Source organism: Ctenocephalides felis, unplaced genomic scaffold (genome assembly GCF_003426905.1).
Source record: "Ctenocephalides felis isolate EL2017-DRISC unplaced genomic scaffold, ASM342690v1 CF-g0.4_SCAFFOLD_00845, whole genome shotgun sequence".
Taxonomy (NCBI): domain Eukaryota; kingdom Metazoa; phylum Arthropoda; class Insecta; order Siphonaptera; family Pulicidae; genus Ctenocephalides; species Ctenocephalides felis.
The window spans coordinates 1,736,324-1,757,510 of NW_020536999.1; the positions used below are offsets into that span (position 1 = coordinate 1,736,324).

Genomic DNA, 21,187 nt, shown 5'->3' on the forward strand with positions numbered 1-21,187 from the left:
TTTGAAGAGGCTTTAGTAAATTAAATCAATATTTGCTTAAATGATCATATTTACATGCATAAAAACATTATTAAAAATCCATTTGTGAGTTGATTCTTAGAAAACACTAATTATGAAGTTAGAAATTAGTTATATTGCTTTAGGTTTTACTTTTCAGATTCATTTGTTGGTAGTTTCCAGGGTATTTGAAAGTAGGTTCTCTTATTTATTTGCACTCCAGATGGCTTTATTTCATTTGTTATAATGTGGGCTTAGGCAGATCACTCCAACCCAAATTAATGTACTCTCGGGCGTAATAAAAAAAAAAAATCTGGATTGCTGTATTAACTGACAAAGGTAAATTCATGAGTAAAAAAGACAAAGTTTTTAATTGTACTTTATAGTCAGGATTTTCATCAATATGGACTGAGTTAGACAAATTAATAAATATAGCAGTACTTGTGCATATGCTATTTGTTTAAAATTAAATTTAAAACGGATTACTTTCACCAGGAGATATTAATTAAACTCACTTTGAAGCTAGTGTGCGTATACATGTAGAATGAGTCATACACAGAATGAAAATTTTAAAACTTTTATGTAATATACCAAAGGACTATCAATTTTCTGGTGAAAATATTGTTTTTTTATGTCCTATTTTGGTGAATCTTCAAACTTTCATTATTGGATAAGATGGGGATGGTAAATGAAAGAAATGTTAATTTATATTAGATTAAATATATATGTATCATGACTGTTAGCTTGTATAATAATATTAACTGTACATAAATGTTATATGTAATACATAAATTGAAAGCTTTTGGAAATCAAAGATGAATACTTCTTATATGTACCTAAATTAATCTGAAAGAAAAAACATTGAGAGCATATAATTTAAAGTATAAAATTTTAACAGGTATGTAATATTAAATTCACACAAATAATTACCAATCTATGGAGGAGACCCTCTTCTATCAATATTAGCAAATACTGCTCATCGGTATAAAATTTTGGAGAAATTCTTCAACCGTGCATATACTGATACAATAGCTTCCTAAAACTTTTAAGTAATATCTTTTTATGCAATAAAACAAAACATACCTGCAGTAATGCAATAATACAAAACAATTAAATCAAATCAAATTGCAGTGTAGAAATCCTGTAAGTCCTGACATCCTATCAAATATGAGATTCATTCTGCAACAAAGTACTAATAGAAAGATCTAAACTTTGTTCAGCTGATAACACAACATGCAAATCATAAAATATCTTATGGCCTTGTCTGAAAATTTTATCATACCTTTAAGCAACACATGTTTGTTTTAATATGGTGGTCATAGCAAATACATTTTAATTATGAGTACATACCTCAATGAATCTATCCAACAAAGCAATTTATTTCTTCTAACGTTAATTATAACAAAATTCACTTTCTTATTCATGCGCTTTCTTCACTTAATATACGCACATGATTGGTGACTCAGATATGCCGCATTATTATTAAAAATAAATAAAAATTGCGATTATAAGAAGCAATAACCATCTTTAACAAGCACATAAGTTTGAATAAAACCTGTCAAAATACGAAATAAAACCTGTCAAACGCCATCTTGTTTGGAATCCTTGTTTGCACTTTTTCGCCACCCCGAGAAGTCATGGCGTTTTCACTGACATTTTTATGAGCTTGCCCGTTCCCTATTCGAATTATTTTATAATATAAAACGCGCTAAAATTAAATTTTTATTATTATTCATTTACAAATTGATTATAAACACGTAAAATTAATATATTTAGAATTATATTAAAGCAAATTCAAAGTTTATAATTTAATTTTGAAAAAAATATTGGTTAATGTGGCAACACATTACTTTGACAGTTGATTTAAATCGAATTATTTTATAATATAAGACGCGCTAAAATTAAATTTTTATTATTATTTATTCACAAATTGATTATAAACACATAATATTAATATATTTAAAATTATAATAAAGCAAATTCAAAATTTATTATTTATTTTTGAAAAAAATATTATATTAGAATGTGGCAACACTTTTTGCACATGTCGCGAAATTTGGAAGAAGATCGTTGACGTACAGTGAAAAGCAAATTTGTATTTAATTTTATTGTGTTTTAATAATAAAATAAGTGTGTTATATATGTTTGAATTATTTAAGCTATTCTAGTTCTTATGGTTTATTAAAAATGTTTTTCAGTGCTTAAAATAGTGTATAAATTAGTTAAAACTTATCTGAGGGCAACGTACGTGACTTACGTAAGTCAGATCTAAAAATTGAAAAAAAACTAACAATTTATAAATATTAATATATATTTGTATAATTTGAAAACATATTTACAAATTTGATTCTACATATATATTTGTTTTTGAAAGAGATCATATTAAAATATATAAATTAATAACATAACATGATTGTATTTAGAACATTTTAGAGAGAGCTTGCAGCTACATTTCTTGCTATTAAAATTATTGAAATGATTGTGTCTGCTTGTTTAAATTACAAATGTTTGCCGTTGCAGGAAATGTTGTGCTCTTCGGGGTCCAGACATGACAGGGTATTTTGGTCGAATAATTGTTTGTCACCACAGGAAACCAGACGGGGATGACCTAGGTAGTAATAGTCATATAGTAGTTATACATATTTGTTATTTATCAGTTACTGTACCTTCTACGCATGTAATGAGTCTGTGACAGTCTCCAGGCACTGGGAATCTTGGGAACGGCCAGAATTTAGCAGCCAAAGTGTTTGATGGGATTTTTGTCGGGCATTTGAATCCAACGACAGCTGTTAATAATAAAAGTTATATATATATAAATACATACTTTACTAAAAAGTTATAATATGTAATACCTTCAGGGTTGCATATGTCAAGTAAAAGATCAGGCCAGTTGCACGAGTGAGTTCTGTCATCATAGGCTAGTCCAGGCTGCAAAATGATTAAATCTTATATATAAAAATGAATCGCAAAATGTGTTGGTGAGCGCATAACTCAACAACGCCTGGACCAATTTGGCGAATTCTTTTTTTAAAATGTTTGTTGAAATCCAAGGATGGTTCTCACAGCGAGAAAGAATCGAATAATTTCCGGGAAAACCCTAAAAACAGCCCTTTTTTTTCTCATACAAACGTTTTCTAACTAAAACGTAGAATCAATTTGAGCTTTATTGCTATTATATAAAGTTCATATTAAATTGCAAGCACTCACTGTATACTCCTCCTAAACGATTATTCGAATTTTGATAAATCCTTCTGAAGTTTGTTAAGGAAATTTTTGAGGATGTATGTGATTATAAAGTACTGGGATTTATATGCAATATTATAGAAATAAATGAAAAAAAAAACATTGTCTAATATTTATAAGAATTATATAAACTGAATTGCAAAGTTAAACATATTTGTTTAAAGTACATTAGAACTTTAGTCAGAATTACAATTAAAATCTAAATTATTTTTGATATATAAAAAAAAAATTGTTTTAGAAAAAAAAAATTGAAACAATTTTTTTTTTTCAAATCAATTATTTTGTTAAAACAAGCAGACAGTTTTTTAAATCATTCAAATCGGACGCTTAGTTTTCTCAAAAATGCCATTTTTTGCACATTTAGCTCTGTATCTCCGAAATGGTTAGGCCTGCCTTTGTTAAAAACTAATAACCACTTCTCCCAATCATTACTAATTGAATGTTTTTTAGATAATTCAAGTAGGATGCTCCGTTCTCTCAAAAACTCAATTTCTATTTTCTGCACTCTTTGCTCCGTATCTCCGAAACGGCTGGACCTGCCTTTACCAAATACTAATCAGCTCTTCTCCCTATCAATAGGAATCGAATGTTTTTTGAACCATTCAAATCGGTTGATTCGTGCGCCCGAAAACGTGACTGGAAATTTGTATCCATACACACACACACACACACACATATGCACACACACACATCCATTTTTTCTGAAGTATACCAAAATTTTCTGAAACCTTCAAAACGTCGAGAAATGTAAAAATTTTCGATTTCGATTTTCGGCCCTTTACAATAACTTACCCTACGGATAGTTAAAAATGAAATGTCTACATTATTATTGCCAAAAAGCAGCTGACATGTGCCAGAAATTAAAATAATATAAAATACAGTATATGTATGGCAGATTGGATGATACACATGTGAACAGGATATGACAAATTAATTCACTTAAAATATTAAATTAAGTATTAATCAGCCTACCTTTAATGCAATGCATGCGAAAAATACGAGCGCACGCCTTAGGGGGCGCCAACACAAGATTCGGATATTAAATTTTCAATATAGTTTTTTTTCAATATATAATTTTTAAAATTCGTAAAAATTTCACTTCAGAACAACAAACGGAAAAGTAAAGATGAATGCATACAATTCAGCCCTAACGATATCGATTAGGAGAAGTTTAAGATGCAATTTTAGATATCTTAAATAATTAAAAATTAAATTAATTTAATCCAACATGAAGCACCAGTGTTATGTTATGGTTATGGTTATGTTATACCGTTTAAAAGAATTCAATTTCGAATATAGTATGGGAATTGATACTCATCATTTTATTTAAAGCAGTTCTACATTTAACATCGCTCATATTGTAAAATGTATATGCATTTTGGCGTGAAGAGTAATATAAAAAACAATAATTATTATTTTTATGTAAACGGTAAATATTAGTATATTATATTTGTAGGCATGGGTACAGGACAACGTCTGTCGGGTCATATAGTTTAATATAAATTGGGGATATTTTATTACTATTGTCTATTACCTCGCAATGTTGTGGATAAGGTATTCCGTGAGCACATTTCACATAAGTTGTGGAGCAATCTGCACTGTCTGGGTAGATTCCAAAGTGGTACAGGCATCCTTCAGTCGATAATGGGGTAGCTAAAAAAATAATACAATGATGGATTTGTTTCATTTTATTTAAAACATTATTCAGTATCTATATTCTTCTTACGATCGTGGACTCTGTGTCCGCAATCGACAGCCCAGTTGTAGTTGCAGTGATTGTGGACAGCCCCTTTGCCGTCGAACAAAAGTCCATTTTCACAAGTCTCCAAAGTTAGAGTGCCGTTGGTGCAGAGGAAGAATTGGTCGCATTGTTCTGGATGTGCATAGGCCTGTAATGATAAGAGTTTAATAAGAGCAGTTGAAAATTTTGTAATTTTTTTTTATTTTTTTTATTTTCATATTATATAACAATCAGAGTTATTTACATACCCTGTGAGTTATATGGCTAAATTACACATAATAATAATAATAACTAGTGGGGTGGGTGGCATCGTGCCTTAAGGCAAATTGCTGGAACTTCCCGTACCGTAACGAAATGTTCGAGGAATACTGAATGTTTTCAAATAGATTATTATAAATATTGTAACATTGTCTAATATTTATAAGAATTATATAAACTGAATTGCAGAGTTGAAATTATTTGTTTCAACAAAAAACTAAAAAAAAAAAAAAAAAATCGAACAAAATTTTTTTTCTCCAAAATCAATTATTTTGTTAAGACAAGCAGAAAGTTTTTTGAATCATTCAAATCGGACGCTTAGTTCTCTCAAAAACTGCCATTTTTTACATATTTAGCTCCGTATCTTCAAAATGGCTGGGCCTGCCTTTGCCAAAAACTAATAAACACTTCTCCCAATCATTACTAATTGAATGTTTTTTAGATCATTCAAATCGGATACTCCGTTCTCTCAAAAATTCGATTTCTATTTTCCGCACTCTTTGCTCCGTATCTCCGAAACGGCTGGACCTGCCTTTGCCAAAAACTAATCAGCTCTTTTTCCTATCAATAGGAATCGAATGTTTTTTGAACCATTCAAATCGGTTGATCCGTGCGCCCTAAAACGTGACTGGAAATTTGTATCCACACATACATACACACACACACACACACATACACACACACACACACATCCATTTTTTCTGAGGTATGCCAAAACGTTCAGAAACCTTCAAAACGTCGAGAAATGTAAAAATTTTCAATTCCGATTTTTGGCCCATTACAATAACTTACCCTACGGGAAGTTAATAATAACCACAGAAATAAATGAAAAAAAAATAACAATAATAATAATAAATAAATAAATAAAATTAGATAAAACATACAGAAAACACATAAAAAAAAATAAAAAGAAACAAAAGAAAAAAAAAGATTGTAGTAATTGCTCCAATAAGCAATTGACTATGGAAAACAATTTTTACATTAAGTCTATAGGCTGTTTAAATTTTGTAATTAGAGCAAAATTTGATAGCAAAAGGTTATTCTAATTGTTTATATATATATATATATATATATATATATATATAATTACCTGTTCTCCGTGTTGTTCAGGGCAGGCTGGACCATCAGGAACAATTCCTGAAACAAATATAATACTATATTAAAGTTTGTTGTATAAGAATTTACTAAACTATAATAAACTAGTGGTGTATGGCATCGTGCCAAAAGCAAATTGCTGGTACTTCGCGTACCAAAAATTAAAATTTTAAAAAAGCTTCAATTTTTTTTAAACTGAAAAAATTAGATTTTTAAAAGAAAGATTTTACAAAAAAATTTTTTTTTGAAGTAAATTGGAAATTTTGAACTTTTTTCAAAGCAATCATACTACTTTAGCATAAAGACAAAAAGTAGAAGCGCGAAAGCGCCGCGTCGCCGTCTAACAGACAAACACTCAAACAGGAAAATTTGTATCCGCACACACACAAACCATGGACCTTATATACGTATTGTATAAGGTCTATGACATACACGCACACACACACACATACATCCTTTTTTCTAAGGTATGCCAAAATGTTCAGAAACCTCTGAAACGTAAAAATATATAAAAAAAAATATTTTTGATCTTTTTGCGATTAAAGGAGAAAATGCATGTGTGTGTATGTGTGGATACAGTTTTTCGTCCACGATTTCGGGCACACAGATCAACCGATTTGAATGGTTCGAAAAACATTCGATTCCTATTAATAGGGAGATATGCTGATTAGTTTTTGGCAAAGGCAGGTCCAGCTGTTACGGAGATACGGAGCAAAGAGTGCAGAAAATAACAATCGAGTTTTTGAGAGAACGGAGCATCCGATTTGAATGATTCAAATAACCTTTAATTCGTAATGATGTCGTGAAGTGGTGACTAGTTTTTGGTAAAGACAGGTCCCGCCATTTTGAAGATACAGAGAAAAATTTGCAAGAATTGCAGTTTTTGATAGAAATAAGCATTCGATTTGGATGATTCAAAAACTTTTTGCTTTTGTTGACAAAACGATTGCTTCTGGTAAAGAAAAATTTTATTTCAATTTTTTATTTAATTTCTAAATATTTTTTTTGTATTTCGAAAATAGTTCGGATTTGAATTTTAATACTAGCTAAAGTTCTAAAGCTCACTTATATACTTGAAATAAATAATTTTAACTTTGCAATTCAGTTTATATAATTCTTATAAATATGAGATAAGGTCATTTATTCTAACTCCGTTTGATTAGGTTTTGTCCATTTACTTTTCATGTAAACATATATAAACGTCGTTCAATTTCCAAGCTCTTACATTTTGCCTATAAAATAATAATAATGAAAGTTACAATATTTATAATAATATACTTAAAAATATTTAAAATTCCTCGAATATTTCATTACGGTACGGGAAATTCCAGAAATTTGTCTTAAGGCACGATGCCATACATACATACACATACACACATCCATTTTTTCTGAGGTATGGCAGTAAAATGTTCAGAAACCTTCAAAACGTCAAGAAATGCAAAAATTTTTATTTTTGATTTTCGGCCCATTACTATAACTACCCTATGGGAAGTTAATAATTAAATAAATTTTAACTAAACAATTTCAATAATATTTAAAAGTAATTTGTTTTATAAAATGTATTTATTTTATATACTTCGTAATTTATTTTTCATTAGTTCATACATCATATAACATACATTAATTAGAGTCTAAAAATCTACTCTTGATTGGAAAAATATTTAATAAAAATAAAATCTACACGACATACTAATTTTTATTACTACTTATTTCACTACTAGTTTTTTGCTTTTCATAACTGCTAATAATTATATTAGATTTTATTGGGCTTCTAAATGTTGTTCTTCAGGCTGGGCCTGTTGGGCCATCCTTAAACTTATTTCCTTTTCATCATTGCTATTAGAATCAATCATATTAGATTTTTCATCACCAATGGATTGGGACATTTTGTTCTCATCTGAAACCATCAAATTTTTATCCTTTTCATCAGCTAAATGTTGTTCCTCGGTTTTGGCCAGTTCGGGGTTCTTGCCTTCATCTGGGAACAACAAATTTTTTTCTTCACCAGTGGATTCTTTCAAATGATCTTCATCAGTTTTGGTCTGTTCAGGATTCTCAGTCTCATTTGTAATTGATAAATCTTTTTGGTTCAGATCATTGTCGGCTTCAGGTTTATGATCATCGGTAATTTTGGCTTCGCCATCTTCGACTTCATTATTTTTATTGTTTTTAAGTACAGCATTTGAGGGCTTTGGTAAAGGATTATTTGGTAAAGGATTATTTGGTACAATATTATTTGGTAAAGGATTATTTGGTAAAGGATTATTTGGTACAATATTATTTGGTAAAGGATTTGGTGAAGGATTATTTGGTAAAGGATTGTTTGGTAAAGGATTATTTTGTAAATGATTATTTGGTAAAGGATTATTTGGCCAAGGATTATTCTTCTTAGGTTGTGTAAGTGCCACATTGGTGATGACAACTGGTTTATCTGTGATTTTGGGTACACTTGCGACTTTAGGAGCTTCAGTATTTTCGTTGACGTTGGGTAAAATATTATCTTTTTTGACAACAAGTTTATTATCAGCAATTTTGGATTCTTGTATCCTGGAAACTTCATTAATTTTATTTTCTCCAACGCCAGTGTTAAAGGACTTTAGGCTATCACCCGGTTTACTGTTGCTCACCACTTTATTCACATCAGATTTTAGACGATCCCAATTACTGTATACATCAAGTTTGTGGTCATCGGTAATCTTGTTGCTGGAAAATCCATTTGTATGAGTCTCACTGGAAGGTTTTAATAAAGGTTCATCAATTTTGCTGCTATCTGTTGGTTTAAAAGCCAAATCGTTAACGCCAAGTTTACTATAACCAACTGTTTTGGTTTCATCTTTGTTAAACAGTGCACTATTTTTGTTATCAATTGAATTGTTATCAAGTTTACCATCATCAGTAACTTTAGCCAAGCCATCCTCAACATTCGGAAGTTCACTATCGACATTATCTTTTACTTGACTATCGTCATTGTTGGTTGATATGAGCCCTGTAGAATCTTTTTTGCTGGTATCGAATTCCTTATACAAGTCAGATGGCAAAACTGATTGGTATCCCTTGGAGAACAATTTAGCGCTGATTTTGAGTTTTATCTCACTCTCAGGATCCAGACTTCTTTTGGGTAAATTTTTGGGGTCGTCTTTACCGTAATCTCTCTTCTGTCTCGTATTGGCGTCGAAGCCGAAGGAATGGGCGTAATCAAATTTTGCAATTTGTTCAGGGGTTAAATCTTGGTCTTCAACATGCGCAAAATGGTGACGATTCAAATTGTAAGGGTCCCTTTCGTACTTACTTTGATCGTACCCGATAGGATCTTCTTTTGAGAATATACTACCATGTTTTTTTGCATACGGCCTGGGGATTCTGCCAGTCCTAGATAATATTACCTGTCCTATACCTTCACCTGATAAATTTTCGCTCGAAGGATAGTCTTCTGTCTCCGGCATCGATTTTATAAGCTGGTGTCTTCGTTTAACGCGCATTTCTGCCTCACGTTTTTTTCGAAGGGTTTCCGCCTGCTCCTCTTTAGTTTGCAATACAAAAGGGATTTTGATGGGAGTGGGTATCAAATTGGGATCCATGGCTTTTGCAGCCTCTCGAATCCACTTAAAAACTCCCCTGGCCTGTTTAACATGATCGATAAAAGTTTGTAACCTTCGACTTGGCTGCTCTTCCTCGACTTCAAAAACTTGATGGTTGAAAGTTAGCGCGCAAAAACTGATTATTAAAAATACTAATGCAATTTTAGTCATTTTGCAAATTTTGTCGATCGTAATTAATTGGAAACAACTGGTACAGAAAAATATTAAAATGTATGAAAATAAATGGAAATTAAAAATACACTATGAAAATATTTATCTAAAAAAATATCGTGAGAATGTTTTAACTTTCATTTATTTTCGGATGTGCATTTTTTGTTTTGACATAAATGTGTGAACATCGTAGTCTGGAAATACGATTTTTATGTTATGTTTGAGATCAAATTTCTAAAAAGTATGCGAGCCTTTTTGTCATTCGGTCGACGTTTTCTCAAAAACGGCCGAACCGATTTTTTACAAAATAAATTTGTTCTAAATGTTATTAATTATTATATACAGCCTTTAAGTAAATTTCATTAGCTTTCTGGTGATATGATAAGGTTGTCAAATATCTCCCTTCCGCCTTTTTGTATTATAAACCAAGAGCAAAAAAGCGGAAGGGAGATATTTGACAACTTAATATAATAAGTATGTATTCTAATAAATTTCAATAATAATAGGCAAATTGTAAAAAAGTTCTAATAAAGGGCCATGTCAGTCAAAAATGTGTGACACAGCAAATAGTGTTCTCTAGGAATTTTGACAAAAAATGTTTTTTTTCGATACATTTTTAACTATATTATTTAATAAAGTTGCTATAGCCCATGGAATTTTTTTCTGATATTACGGTAGCGATTAGAGAGAGTTTTAAAATATTTAGAGTTGTTAATATTAATGTTTTGCTGAGTAAGGTATTTTCTGAACAATTTCTAGATAATCAAAAATATTAATACTTTAAGTGTATAAGGATGTGTTGTGTGAATGCTATATACAATGACGTATTATAAACCTCATTAGTTTGTCTATATTTTGTCAATACAATCAAACTGGAAGATTTATACACAGTTTTATAGAAAACATCATATATATAATCCAATTCAAGTATTTTTTGGTCTTATTTGGACTTATTGATTACGTTTCAAGTTTTCCAGATTCTTTTTGGATTCTGGATTTTGTGTATAATTGTAAATAATACTACTGAGCTTATACAAAATTTTCAAAGTTTTGCGAGGAGAGATAGAAAATGAATCAAGTATTTCTTCTTTGACTTGCCTTTTGAAAAGTTTCAAGTAACGTTCGATGAATTAAAGTAAATTTAATAAAAAGTATATATGTAGACCAGGGTGAGGCACAAAGGTCCAATTTGACTTTGAGCAAATATTAATTATATTATAAAAATCAAACCAATTATATCACAACAAATAACACATTTCAAACGAACAATTATCTGGCTACGTTCAGTAAAACTGCCAGCTACTTCATCATTGTAGAAATGTTCTTTTTTGATGTCTTTCAAAAATTTGTTACCTAGAACTTTTTATCCCATAGACGGGATAATTTGGAACGGTCAGGTGGCAAACAGGTGTCTTATTTTAATTTCAAAGGTATTTTACAAAACAATTTCATTTTTAACTAATGCTAAAAAACTACCAACGGAAGAAAATACTTTTATTATGGATTTTCAAAGATTATACCGTTTATCTCCCGACAGCAAAGTCATGAGAATCAAGGTTATAGCTGGTTATACATTTTTTCCCTCTACTTTCAAATATTGTTGTTAAACAATGCTTAACTTTACTGGTTTTTGACACATCGGTGGTGGACCTTTTTAACCCCGGACCTTTATATATTACTATCTATTTTTTGATAAATTTTGGGAAATTATAACTGGGAAAATATTTTATTACATTTTAGCTGAAAGTTGGGACACATTTGGCTCTCGAATCTATACAATTTTCATCAAATTTATATTTTATTTAGAGGCATGGGCTATTAAATAATTTTATATAAATGTGTGTGTATATATACATATGTATATGTATATAAAGAAATAGATGCTAATTAAAAACGTGTCTTGAATGGTTTGTCGTGAGTCGAATGTAGTTGTTGGAGTCGATTTGAAAGAACGAACGCGGAATGCCAAATCACTTTTACTTTCAAAAACTTCCCGATAACGTTATTATATCTAATACAACATTTTGTTGTATACATATAACTTGTGTATATATATACACATATAAATTATATTCACGCAACATACAAACGAGAAATAGCTTTTTAATTGATTCATTTTATTATGAATTCAAGGTTTCTTTATTATAAAACGAACGAATATAATATTGTTTAAGATTTTTTGCATACCTATTAATAATTATGATTTTAAAATTTTTGAACTAAATGCTTCTATCTTATAAAAAAATTTTTTAGGTAATTTTCCAATTATTTATTATTTTTCTTCTGCAGAAATTTATAAACTTGTTTAATTACTTTAAAATTGAAAGGATTCACTTTTTATTTTAACTACTAAGCATGTTCCGTACTAAATGAACTAAATCAAGAAATTAATTGGGACATTTTAAATTTATTATGATTGTAAAGTAACCATTTTTTATGCAATCTGGCAATACATTTTTTCTATCGGACAATACTAGGCGAAGGTTCACCACAACTTATATTGTATCTAAAATTACTTGTAGACTTAGAAAAATTTGTTAAAAATGAAAGTGTCTAGGCAAAAATTATGAGGGCAACATAACATGACTAAAAGTACCCAAAATTACATAACAACCTCATATTAAATCTACGTCTTCACTTAAAGACTTTTTTCTCCATCAGGCAACACGATGCCTAAAGAACACTCGAGAGTACGCAGGATATTTATATCTAAAATGGCTAATACATTTTTTTAAAGTTATGCCTTCTCTCTTATCTTACGTAAGATAAGTTAGTATTCTTTATTTTTAAAATCTGTCCAATATAAAAGTATCTTAAGATAGAAATCACGTGAGCAACATAATCTAAAAGTGCCCAAAAATTGCAAGACATTGTTTATTCTAGATCTTATATTTTACACTACGATAACAAATCCAGATCTTAATCGAGACACTTTGATTTTTTCTATTTTTGTAAAGTACTCATATGGTTTTCCCATGCAATCTGGCAATACTTTGTTATCTATCAGGCAACACTAGGAATTTTTGTCTTATTCTAAGGAATAAAATCAAGCAGGAATTTTGTTCTAGCTATTTTATTTTATTCTTAAGCTTACAAATCATATAATTTACCACATATAAATTCTATTTGTATCTTTTCTTATGTGGCTTCCAGGTGTTATTAAAAGTCGAAAATGAAAGTAAAGCCAACATACACACATGTCTTAAATTCTGTTGAATAATAAATAATAATCGGTAATAATATTTCACATGTACATATTTACACGCGAACAAAATAATAATCGATTGTTGCTCAAAAATCAACTTTCCAATTTTGTAACTAACAATTCCAAGGAATTGTTCAATTTTATTGCTGTCGAGGACAATGCTGGAGATTGATGATTTCTATTTGGACGGAACCTCATTGTTGTAATTGATGATTTAAAAATTTAAAATTCGATTTGGATTTGGAAATTATTCACTAAATAACGTTCATTGGAATGAAAAAGTTTTCATTGAAGAAGTGTGAAATTGGGACTCGAAACGGTTTTAGAATTTTTTTTTATTCAATATAAATCACAAGCTGTCAATATAAACATTTAGTAATTATGCTGATAAAATTTTAGAAATATAATTTAATTGTTTTTGATATTTTTATTATCTGGATTGATGCCTGTTTAAGAAGTATTTGTTTTAATCAACATATCTATCTAATCTACTACCTTCTAAAAGGCCTATTTGGAGCACCATTGTGCCTAGTATTGCCTGATGGAGTAAAAAGTATTGCCAGATTGTAAATCTAAAAAGCTACTTTGCAATCTTAATAAATTCAAAATCTCTTTGATAAAATCTTGATTTGTTATCTTGTTGTATCATAGAAGGTCTAGAACAAAAGGGTAAGGTTTTCTGCAATTTTGAGCATTTTTAGGTTTTAAGCTTTCATATTTTCTGTCATAATTTACTTTTATTACTTTTTATTGTTATCTTACATAAGATGAGTGATATGGCTCAACTAAGAAATTGCATTATTTTAGTAATTTTAGATATAAAATTATTGTGGAACACCTCTGTGCTCCTGAATGTACTTGGGTTCAGTATTGCCTGATGGAGAAAAAGGTATTGCCAGATAGCATAATAAAATGGAAAAACAGTAGATACTTTGCAATCACAATGAATTCAAAAGGTCTAAGGCAAAATTTTGATTTATTATCTTATAAAAAATCTAGAACAAATGACGTGGATTAAATGAAAGGTTGTCTTGCAATTTTAGGGACTTTTAGATTATCTTGTCCTCATGATTGTTGTATGAAATCATTTTGTCTTACGTAAGATAAGGGAGCATGCTTAACTAAGAAAAAATGCCTATTATTAATTTTAAATATGAAATTTTCTTGGTACATCTTGGTGCTTTTGAGGAAATCTTATTTCTTGTGTTACCCGATGGAGAGAAAAGTATTGCCTGATCTACTAAAACTGTATGTTCACTTCACTTCACATAATTACAAAATATTTGTAGAATTTTTATTTTTTTAGAAGCGTGAAAATTTAAGATTGAATACATGATTAGGATTGCTTTTTGTGGGTTTATTCTAGAATAACTTTAATGAAAATATTTGAAACTCCTAAGGATACTTTAGGCTTCGTGTTGGCCGATGGAGTGAAAAGTCTTGCCAGATCTCATAAAAAGTTATATTCACAAAAATCAAAATGTTTTAATTCAGATAAAGATTTTTTGTGAGCATATTCTCGGATAAGCTTGCTCTGTTATTTTCAGTGACATAAAAAAGCGAGAAAAAAGTAGAATGTACGTGATTATTTATCAAGCTATTTTATGTATTAAATAAATAATTGTCTTTGATTAATTTTTACAATAAACAACGTTTTGTAGGCCTACAATATTTTAGGATGTCTGTTAAGACCATGAAACTTATCACTAAACTTAGTTTTAGAAAAATCGTCGAAAAAACGTTGAACGAAGAAATGGCCCGACCTATCTTTATCAAAACCTTCAAATTCAGCACTGCTAACTTTCGAACGTTTTTAAATTTTCAAACAATTTTAATTATTTGATTTTAATTTGGCAGAAATAATTTTGTACCACAATAGAAAAAAAAGTTTCCGATATTTTGCCAAAATATACATTTATAGAATTTTTTTTAACAATTATGTGTCCTTTACCTACCTGCGTTTAAAATTCCAATAGTGGCGAGTAATACAAATAACTTGATCTGCACCTCCATATTTTATTAATTAAATATTTTATTTTTTAAACAAATAATAACCAATAACTTTTTATTATTATAACTTTTTGTTTTATAATAACGATTTCCGTGTTGGCACTCTGCTAGTTTTGGAGCGACTGTCGCCGCCGCTCATGAAGACAAAACTGGAGGACGACTTTTTGTGCTTTTCGGTGGGGATTGTTAATAAAATAGTTAATAAAATAGATAAATTTTTATTTTGTATTTTTGGACAAGAATTAGAACTTATTGTAATAAATTCCTTGGTTTATGGTTATTATAAGGCGATGGGAGAAACAGGACACCACCGATTTTGGTCTCATCCTTATGTCTTAAAAATGAATGGAAAATGATTCGTTTAAGAATGGAAAATAAGTCGTTTACTAAAATGCCTATGAGGGATGAAAATTTAGGACTGTATGTTAGAGACTGTGTGTTCTTTATATACGTGTATTTTAATAAAATAAAGTAAGCCAAATTTCCAAAGGAAAAAATTCAGCATGAATAAATGCTGGGATTGCTAATAAAATAGATAGATTATAATTTTGTATTTTTGGACAACAATCAGAATTTATTGTGCTGAATTCCTTATAACGTAGGATTATTAGAAGGCTCGGTGGTTGTGCTTCCTCTTCGTAATGATAATACTATTTGATGTATTTCTAACAATGATGTGATATATATGCAGAAATGCCCCGTAGGACTATTTTGACATCAGATCTATATTTTCAAATAAATTTGATATTATTGCTGCTTGATATCAGGTTATCCGAGATCGGAAATTGAAAACCACTCAGTAGTTGCATCCAAATTCTCATACTAATAATTGAAAAACAAATTTAGTGTTATTGAAGTTTTACGATGTAATTTTCTTAATTACGAGAAATGAGTTATATTTTCAATTTTTTTAGAAGGCTGAAAATTTAGGACATTTTTATTTTAATGCAATACCTAGTTGAAGATACATACTGTCTTTAACTATGTATTACATTAAAATAAAATAAATAAAATTGCTCTAAGAGTTTTAGGGGTTATCAGGTTGTCTAAGATCTAATGGTTATAAGACTAAATCTTTTACTGCTGTCCTCGTACTATCCCAATGATTGTAAAACATATTTGGCGTTATTAAGATTTTGCAATGTAATTTTCTTAATTGCAAGAAATAAGGTGGATTTTAATTTTTCTTAAGAGGGTGAAAATTCAGGATTGAATAAATGTATTAGAATTGGTTTTTGAACAAAGATTTATGCTTTTTTATAAGATCAAGAAGGGATGAAAAAGGATGAATGATCTAATAAGAACAAAAAGGAATGAAAAATTATTCGATTACTAAAATGACTATTACTAAATATTGGTTTGTTTCCAATTTCCAATCGCGAATTCCACAATTAACACGTATTTTGTCGCCAGAGGGTAGCATCCGAGTGGCAAGGGTTAGGATTGAATAATTGATATTGGTATTGTTTTACAAAGAAAGATTTAAGCTTTAAATGATGAATGATAAAAAATGATTCGATTACTGAAATGACTATTACGAAATTTTGATTTGTGGTAGGAGGGTGAAAATTTAATATTGAAAGAATAATTTTGGACTTGTTTTTTAAAGAAATATTTAAGCTTTTTTATAAGAACAAAAAGGGATGAAAAATTATTGGTTACTAAAATGACTATTACGAAATATCGATTTGTAGTAAGAGGGTAAAAATATAGGAATGTATGTGTTTTAACGACATATTACAAATACATTGAGTAAGTAGATTTTCCAAATTAATTATGAAGAAAAAAATGGTTTTTCAAATTGCTATTTGTAAAACCTTTCCTGTTTTGCAAAGTAATAGCAAAAAGGCAAAAACCATAATTAACTTAAACTGGACTGGACTAAAGAAAGAACTTCCGCACTTAACATAACACACACACATCATGTCCACTTTTGCTTTTCAAAGTTTCTAACACATTAACATAACATTTAAATATTACCGAGAGAAATAGACAGGGCGCCGGCGACCCAAAAAGTGTTACCACCACCATATATCACGACAAATGATTAATAAGTACTATTAGTACTAATACTAAAACCGAAGACTAATTAATTAAATATAGACATATAGAATATAGAATTATTATTGTAAATATTAATGCTTTTGTCTCCCCATCAGTAGGAATCGATTGCCTTTTGAATCATTCAAATCGGTTGATCCGTCCGAAAACGTCGATGAAAATTTGTATCCGTACATGCATACAGACATACTAGACACTTAATTTTTTTTCCATGTTAATGAATATTGAAATATATTTAAGTAACTATTTACGTTATTCACTATTTTATGTTTAATTATGAATATAGATTTTGAAAATATTTATCTTTTTAAAGGTATCAGAATCATTTTGTATGGATTTTAATTACTATTTGAAAGATGCATTTATATTAGTTTACTGCTTATTATTTCTCTTGCACATATAACCAGCATTTAACTATTATCTATTATAATGCTTTATTCCAAATTTGTATTTTTTCCACTAGCTCTCCGTTTATTATTTCCTCTCGAACGTAAATAGTAATTATTTAACTGGAAAGAAAATGTTGAGCAACAATTGTTTGAATATCTCATTCAGAAATCTTCTTAATTTGTTTTCCGTTTTTTTGTGCGAAAATTCACTTTCACTCAATTCACACACACACACACAAATAAAATACAGACAGACTTAAATGAAACTAGTGGTGTATGGCAATAAAAATGAATGAATTATTACTAATAATTTTATTATTCTTATTATCTCATTTATTTTGTTAACGCTAAATTTTTGCTTCTGCAAAAAATAAATTGCAAATCGATAATAATTAATTGAACGATTGCTTGATTTTTAATTTGTTTTTTAATCAGTAATAAAATGCAATTGTAAGTGAAAGTATTATATATATAATTTATAAAAAATCAAAGGAAAAGCAATTAAAATCTTAGATTTCTAACTTGGAGCTTTTGTCAATAAACATTCAAGATTTGTATTTTTACGAGAATTTCACCTAATTTAAATAAATAATGGACGAAAAGATTAAATAAAAATGCATCTTTGCGACTTTCTTCAAATATTAATCATAAATATTGGAAGAAAGTTGTCAGGAAGATACAAAGTAATAAATAATATATAATAGTTGGAATAACTGTTAATTTGATTTATCTCTTGTAAAATTGCCATTGCCATTGCCAATTTTACCCATTGTACTTTTATTTACTAAAAGTAAATTTACTTATTGGCTTGAAGATTTAGTTGGTCCTTTTTACCCCACATGTAAGCATTTATAAAGGTTATAAAAATCTGTTGAATTTAACTTCAACAATAATTATTAAACAATTAAATAGCACATCTATAAAAATTATATTCAGGTATTGTCAACTAAACAACAGTGCTCAAAACCAAAAAACTAACAACAACAAACCTTCGGTTAAAAATTTGCAATGTGGGTCGTTTATCTCATATTAGCGCGGTCGATTTAATAATAGTTGGTTGCACATTTTTTGCCCCCTACTTTAAAATAGTAATGTCAAAAAAAATCCGAACTTTACTTGTGATAATGGTAATGTAACAAATATATAAATGCTATCAAGCGTAACAGTATGTATTACTCAATCATTGTTCAAACCTTGAAAGAACAAAACAAAAAATTAGATCAATATATTACATTCATTGGATATATATATATATATATATATATATATATACATACAAGTGTCCGTCTGTTCGTCTGTCTGTCTGTTTGAACTCTCGTTGTCGTTTGAAGTGAAAGTGAAACAGTACAAAATACAAAAACCCGTTTTGTTCGGATGTGACGAAACCGACGACTTAATATAATATAACATAATAATACATAAATAAATGTGAATGCACATTTATTACATTAATTCCGATAAACAAATTTATGAGAGTGCCTGCCGATTTTATGACATCTTTATTACTCTATACGTTTTGGCGTAGAATTTTACGTTATACAGTTTCTATTATTTGAAAGATACAAAAACAGAAAAATTACAAATTCAACATTTAATTATATTCTGTTTCTTTGTACGATGTTTTTCTGTAATTTCTTTTAATCTTTTATAATTTTACAGTAATAAAGTTCACTTATGATGAGGTAAAATTGCACGTCGAAACGTATGGATTAACGAAGATGTTTTCATTTTTTTGCTAGGTGCCCTTCTTTAATATATGAGAGTTTCTACACATGATATAAACTGTATTTTAAAATCTGCTCTTCACAAGAAAATATTTTACTCTCAATATTTACTCTCTTAAACTATTGAAACACCCATCTTCTTTTTTATGCAACTTTCAGTAATATTTTAGAGATTCTGTGAGAATTTAGAGTAAATGCTCGGTTAAACAGTTTAATTTTATAAACTTGTAGGAATAGTAGGAATTTACATCTGTAGTTGTAGTATTGAAACTTAAATCAATAAGACAAAATTTATATTGCTACATATCCTAAAAATTATTAAATTTTTAATAAACAAATATAAGAGAGTTATATAACCAAGAACAACCTCAAATTTCTTGTTCACGTTTTCGCCAAGAATACTGAGCCGATTCAAAAATAGTTCATTTAGGAATCCATCTGATTAGTTTCCGGTAAAGATAGCACCAGCTATTTAATAACAAGTAATTAATTCGTCAATTTTATTGAGAATTATTATGTTTGAGTTCATTGCCAAAGAACATTCTGAAATATTTGTTTTCTGCGAAATGTGGTTTAATTATAAAAAATCATCAAAGTTTGGAATAATTTGGACATACAAAGTGTATGTTCTAAGTGCATATTCATGCTCTATAATTAATACAATTACAGATTTTATTAGTGTGTTTGAAATATCTCAACTGGAAATTGCTTTGATTAGTGGAAACTGCATTTTGGAAATAAATAGTTAAACATATTATCTAAATAGATGCAACTTATTTTATTGATCAAAGTCGATTATTTGCACGTTAGAGAGTAGATTTAAATCAAAATGCCTCTTACACCTAATTGTTTACTATATTCATTATTCATAGGCTTATGTATCATTTTATATGCTAGTCAACACAAAAAATATCTTAAATCGAAAAAGTTTGTTTCGAATCTAGAAGAAAATTTTGAAGTGTTCAGGACAGAAGTCGAGTATTGTAAGAAAATTATATGCATTTTATTAAATCTAATTAAATTTTAAATAATAATGTGTGCCAAGGTGCATATGTAAAATATTTTATTCTTTACGAAATTTGAAAAATATACATAATAGAATAAAAATTAAAAATTCTGAAATAATTTCGATCTACACAACTTTTTTCCGTGGCGTCATCTACGATTGGACAGGTGCATACAGGACAGGTTGGTGGTGAAAATTTGTCAAAATTGGACGAAAATATTGCTTGTCGGTAGAGTTCCTTTTCCTTAAGTTTGCTTATCAGTGGATTTCTTTTATCTCCAGTTTCCTCGTCAGTACAGTTGCTTTTTCTCTTAGTTGGTCGCAAGGAGGGTTTTTTTTTCCCTAATTTGCTAGTCAATAAAGTTGCTTTCTCGCTAGTTTGCTCGTTAGTACAGTTTTTTCCTCTAGTTTGCTCATTGGTCGAGTTTTTTTTCTCTTACTTGCTCGATAAAAAAGTGTTTTTTCATACAAAGGATTTATAATTTCTGACAAAGAATTATTTATAACAATAGCACAAAACTCCTGGTCCTTGTTTCAAATCACACATTTGTATTTTCATAAATCAAACTTCATTTTATAGTTTTTTATTATTTTATACAAAGTTCTTATTATATAATTATATAAATATAACTTATTTATAAAATAGTATATTTAAACAATATATTTAAGACTATAATCTAATTTTCATAAATAATTATTTCTGTGCAAA

General features: G+C 29.0%; 1 protein-coding gene and 1 pseudogene across 1 annotated transcript; both read right to left on the bottom strand.

The window, feature by feature from the left end:
• LOC113364249 overlaps positions 1-1,294 on the bottom strand; it is a 5,062-nt pseudogene extending 3,768 nt beyond the window's left edge.
• A 1,186-nt stretch (positions 1,295-2,480) lies between these two features.
• Positions 2,481-15,303, bottom strand: LOC113363322 (protein obstructor-E-like). Its single transcript, XM_026605816.1, has 7 exons — positions 15,244-15,303; positions 6,330-6,376; positions 4,967-5,129; positions 4,775-4,893; positions 2,850-2,925; positions 2,664-2,783; positions 2,481-2,605 (listed from the first exon to the last, which is right to left on the bottom strand). The coding sequence occupies exons 1-7, from the start codon at positions 15,299-15,301 to the stop codon at positions 2,496-2,498; spliced, it is 693 nt and encodes a 230-aa protein (XP_026461601.1). The 5' UTR covers positions 15,302-15,303; the 3' UTR covers positions 2,481-2,495.
• Positions 15,304-21,187: the final 5,884 nt, after the last annotated feature.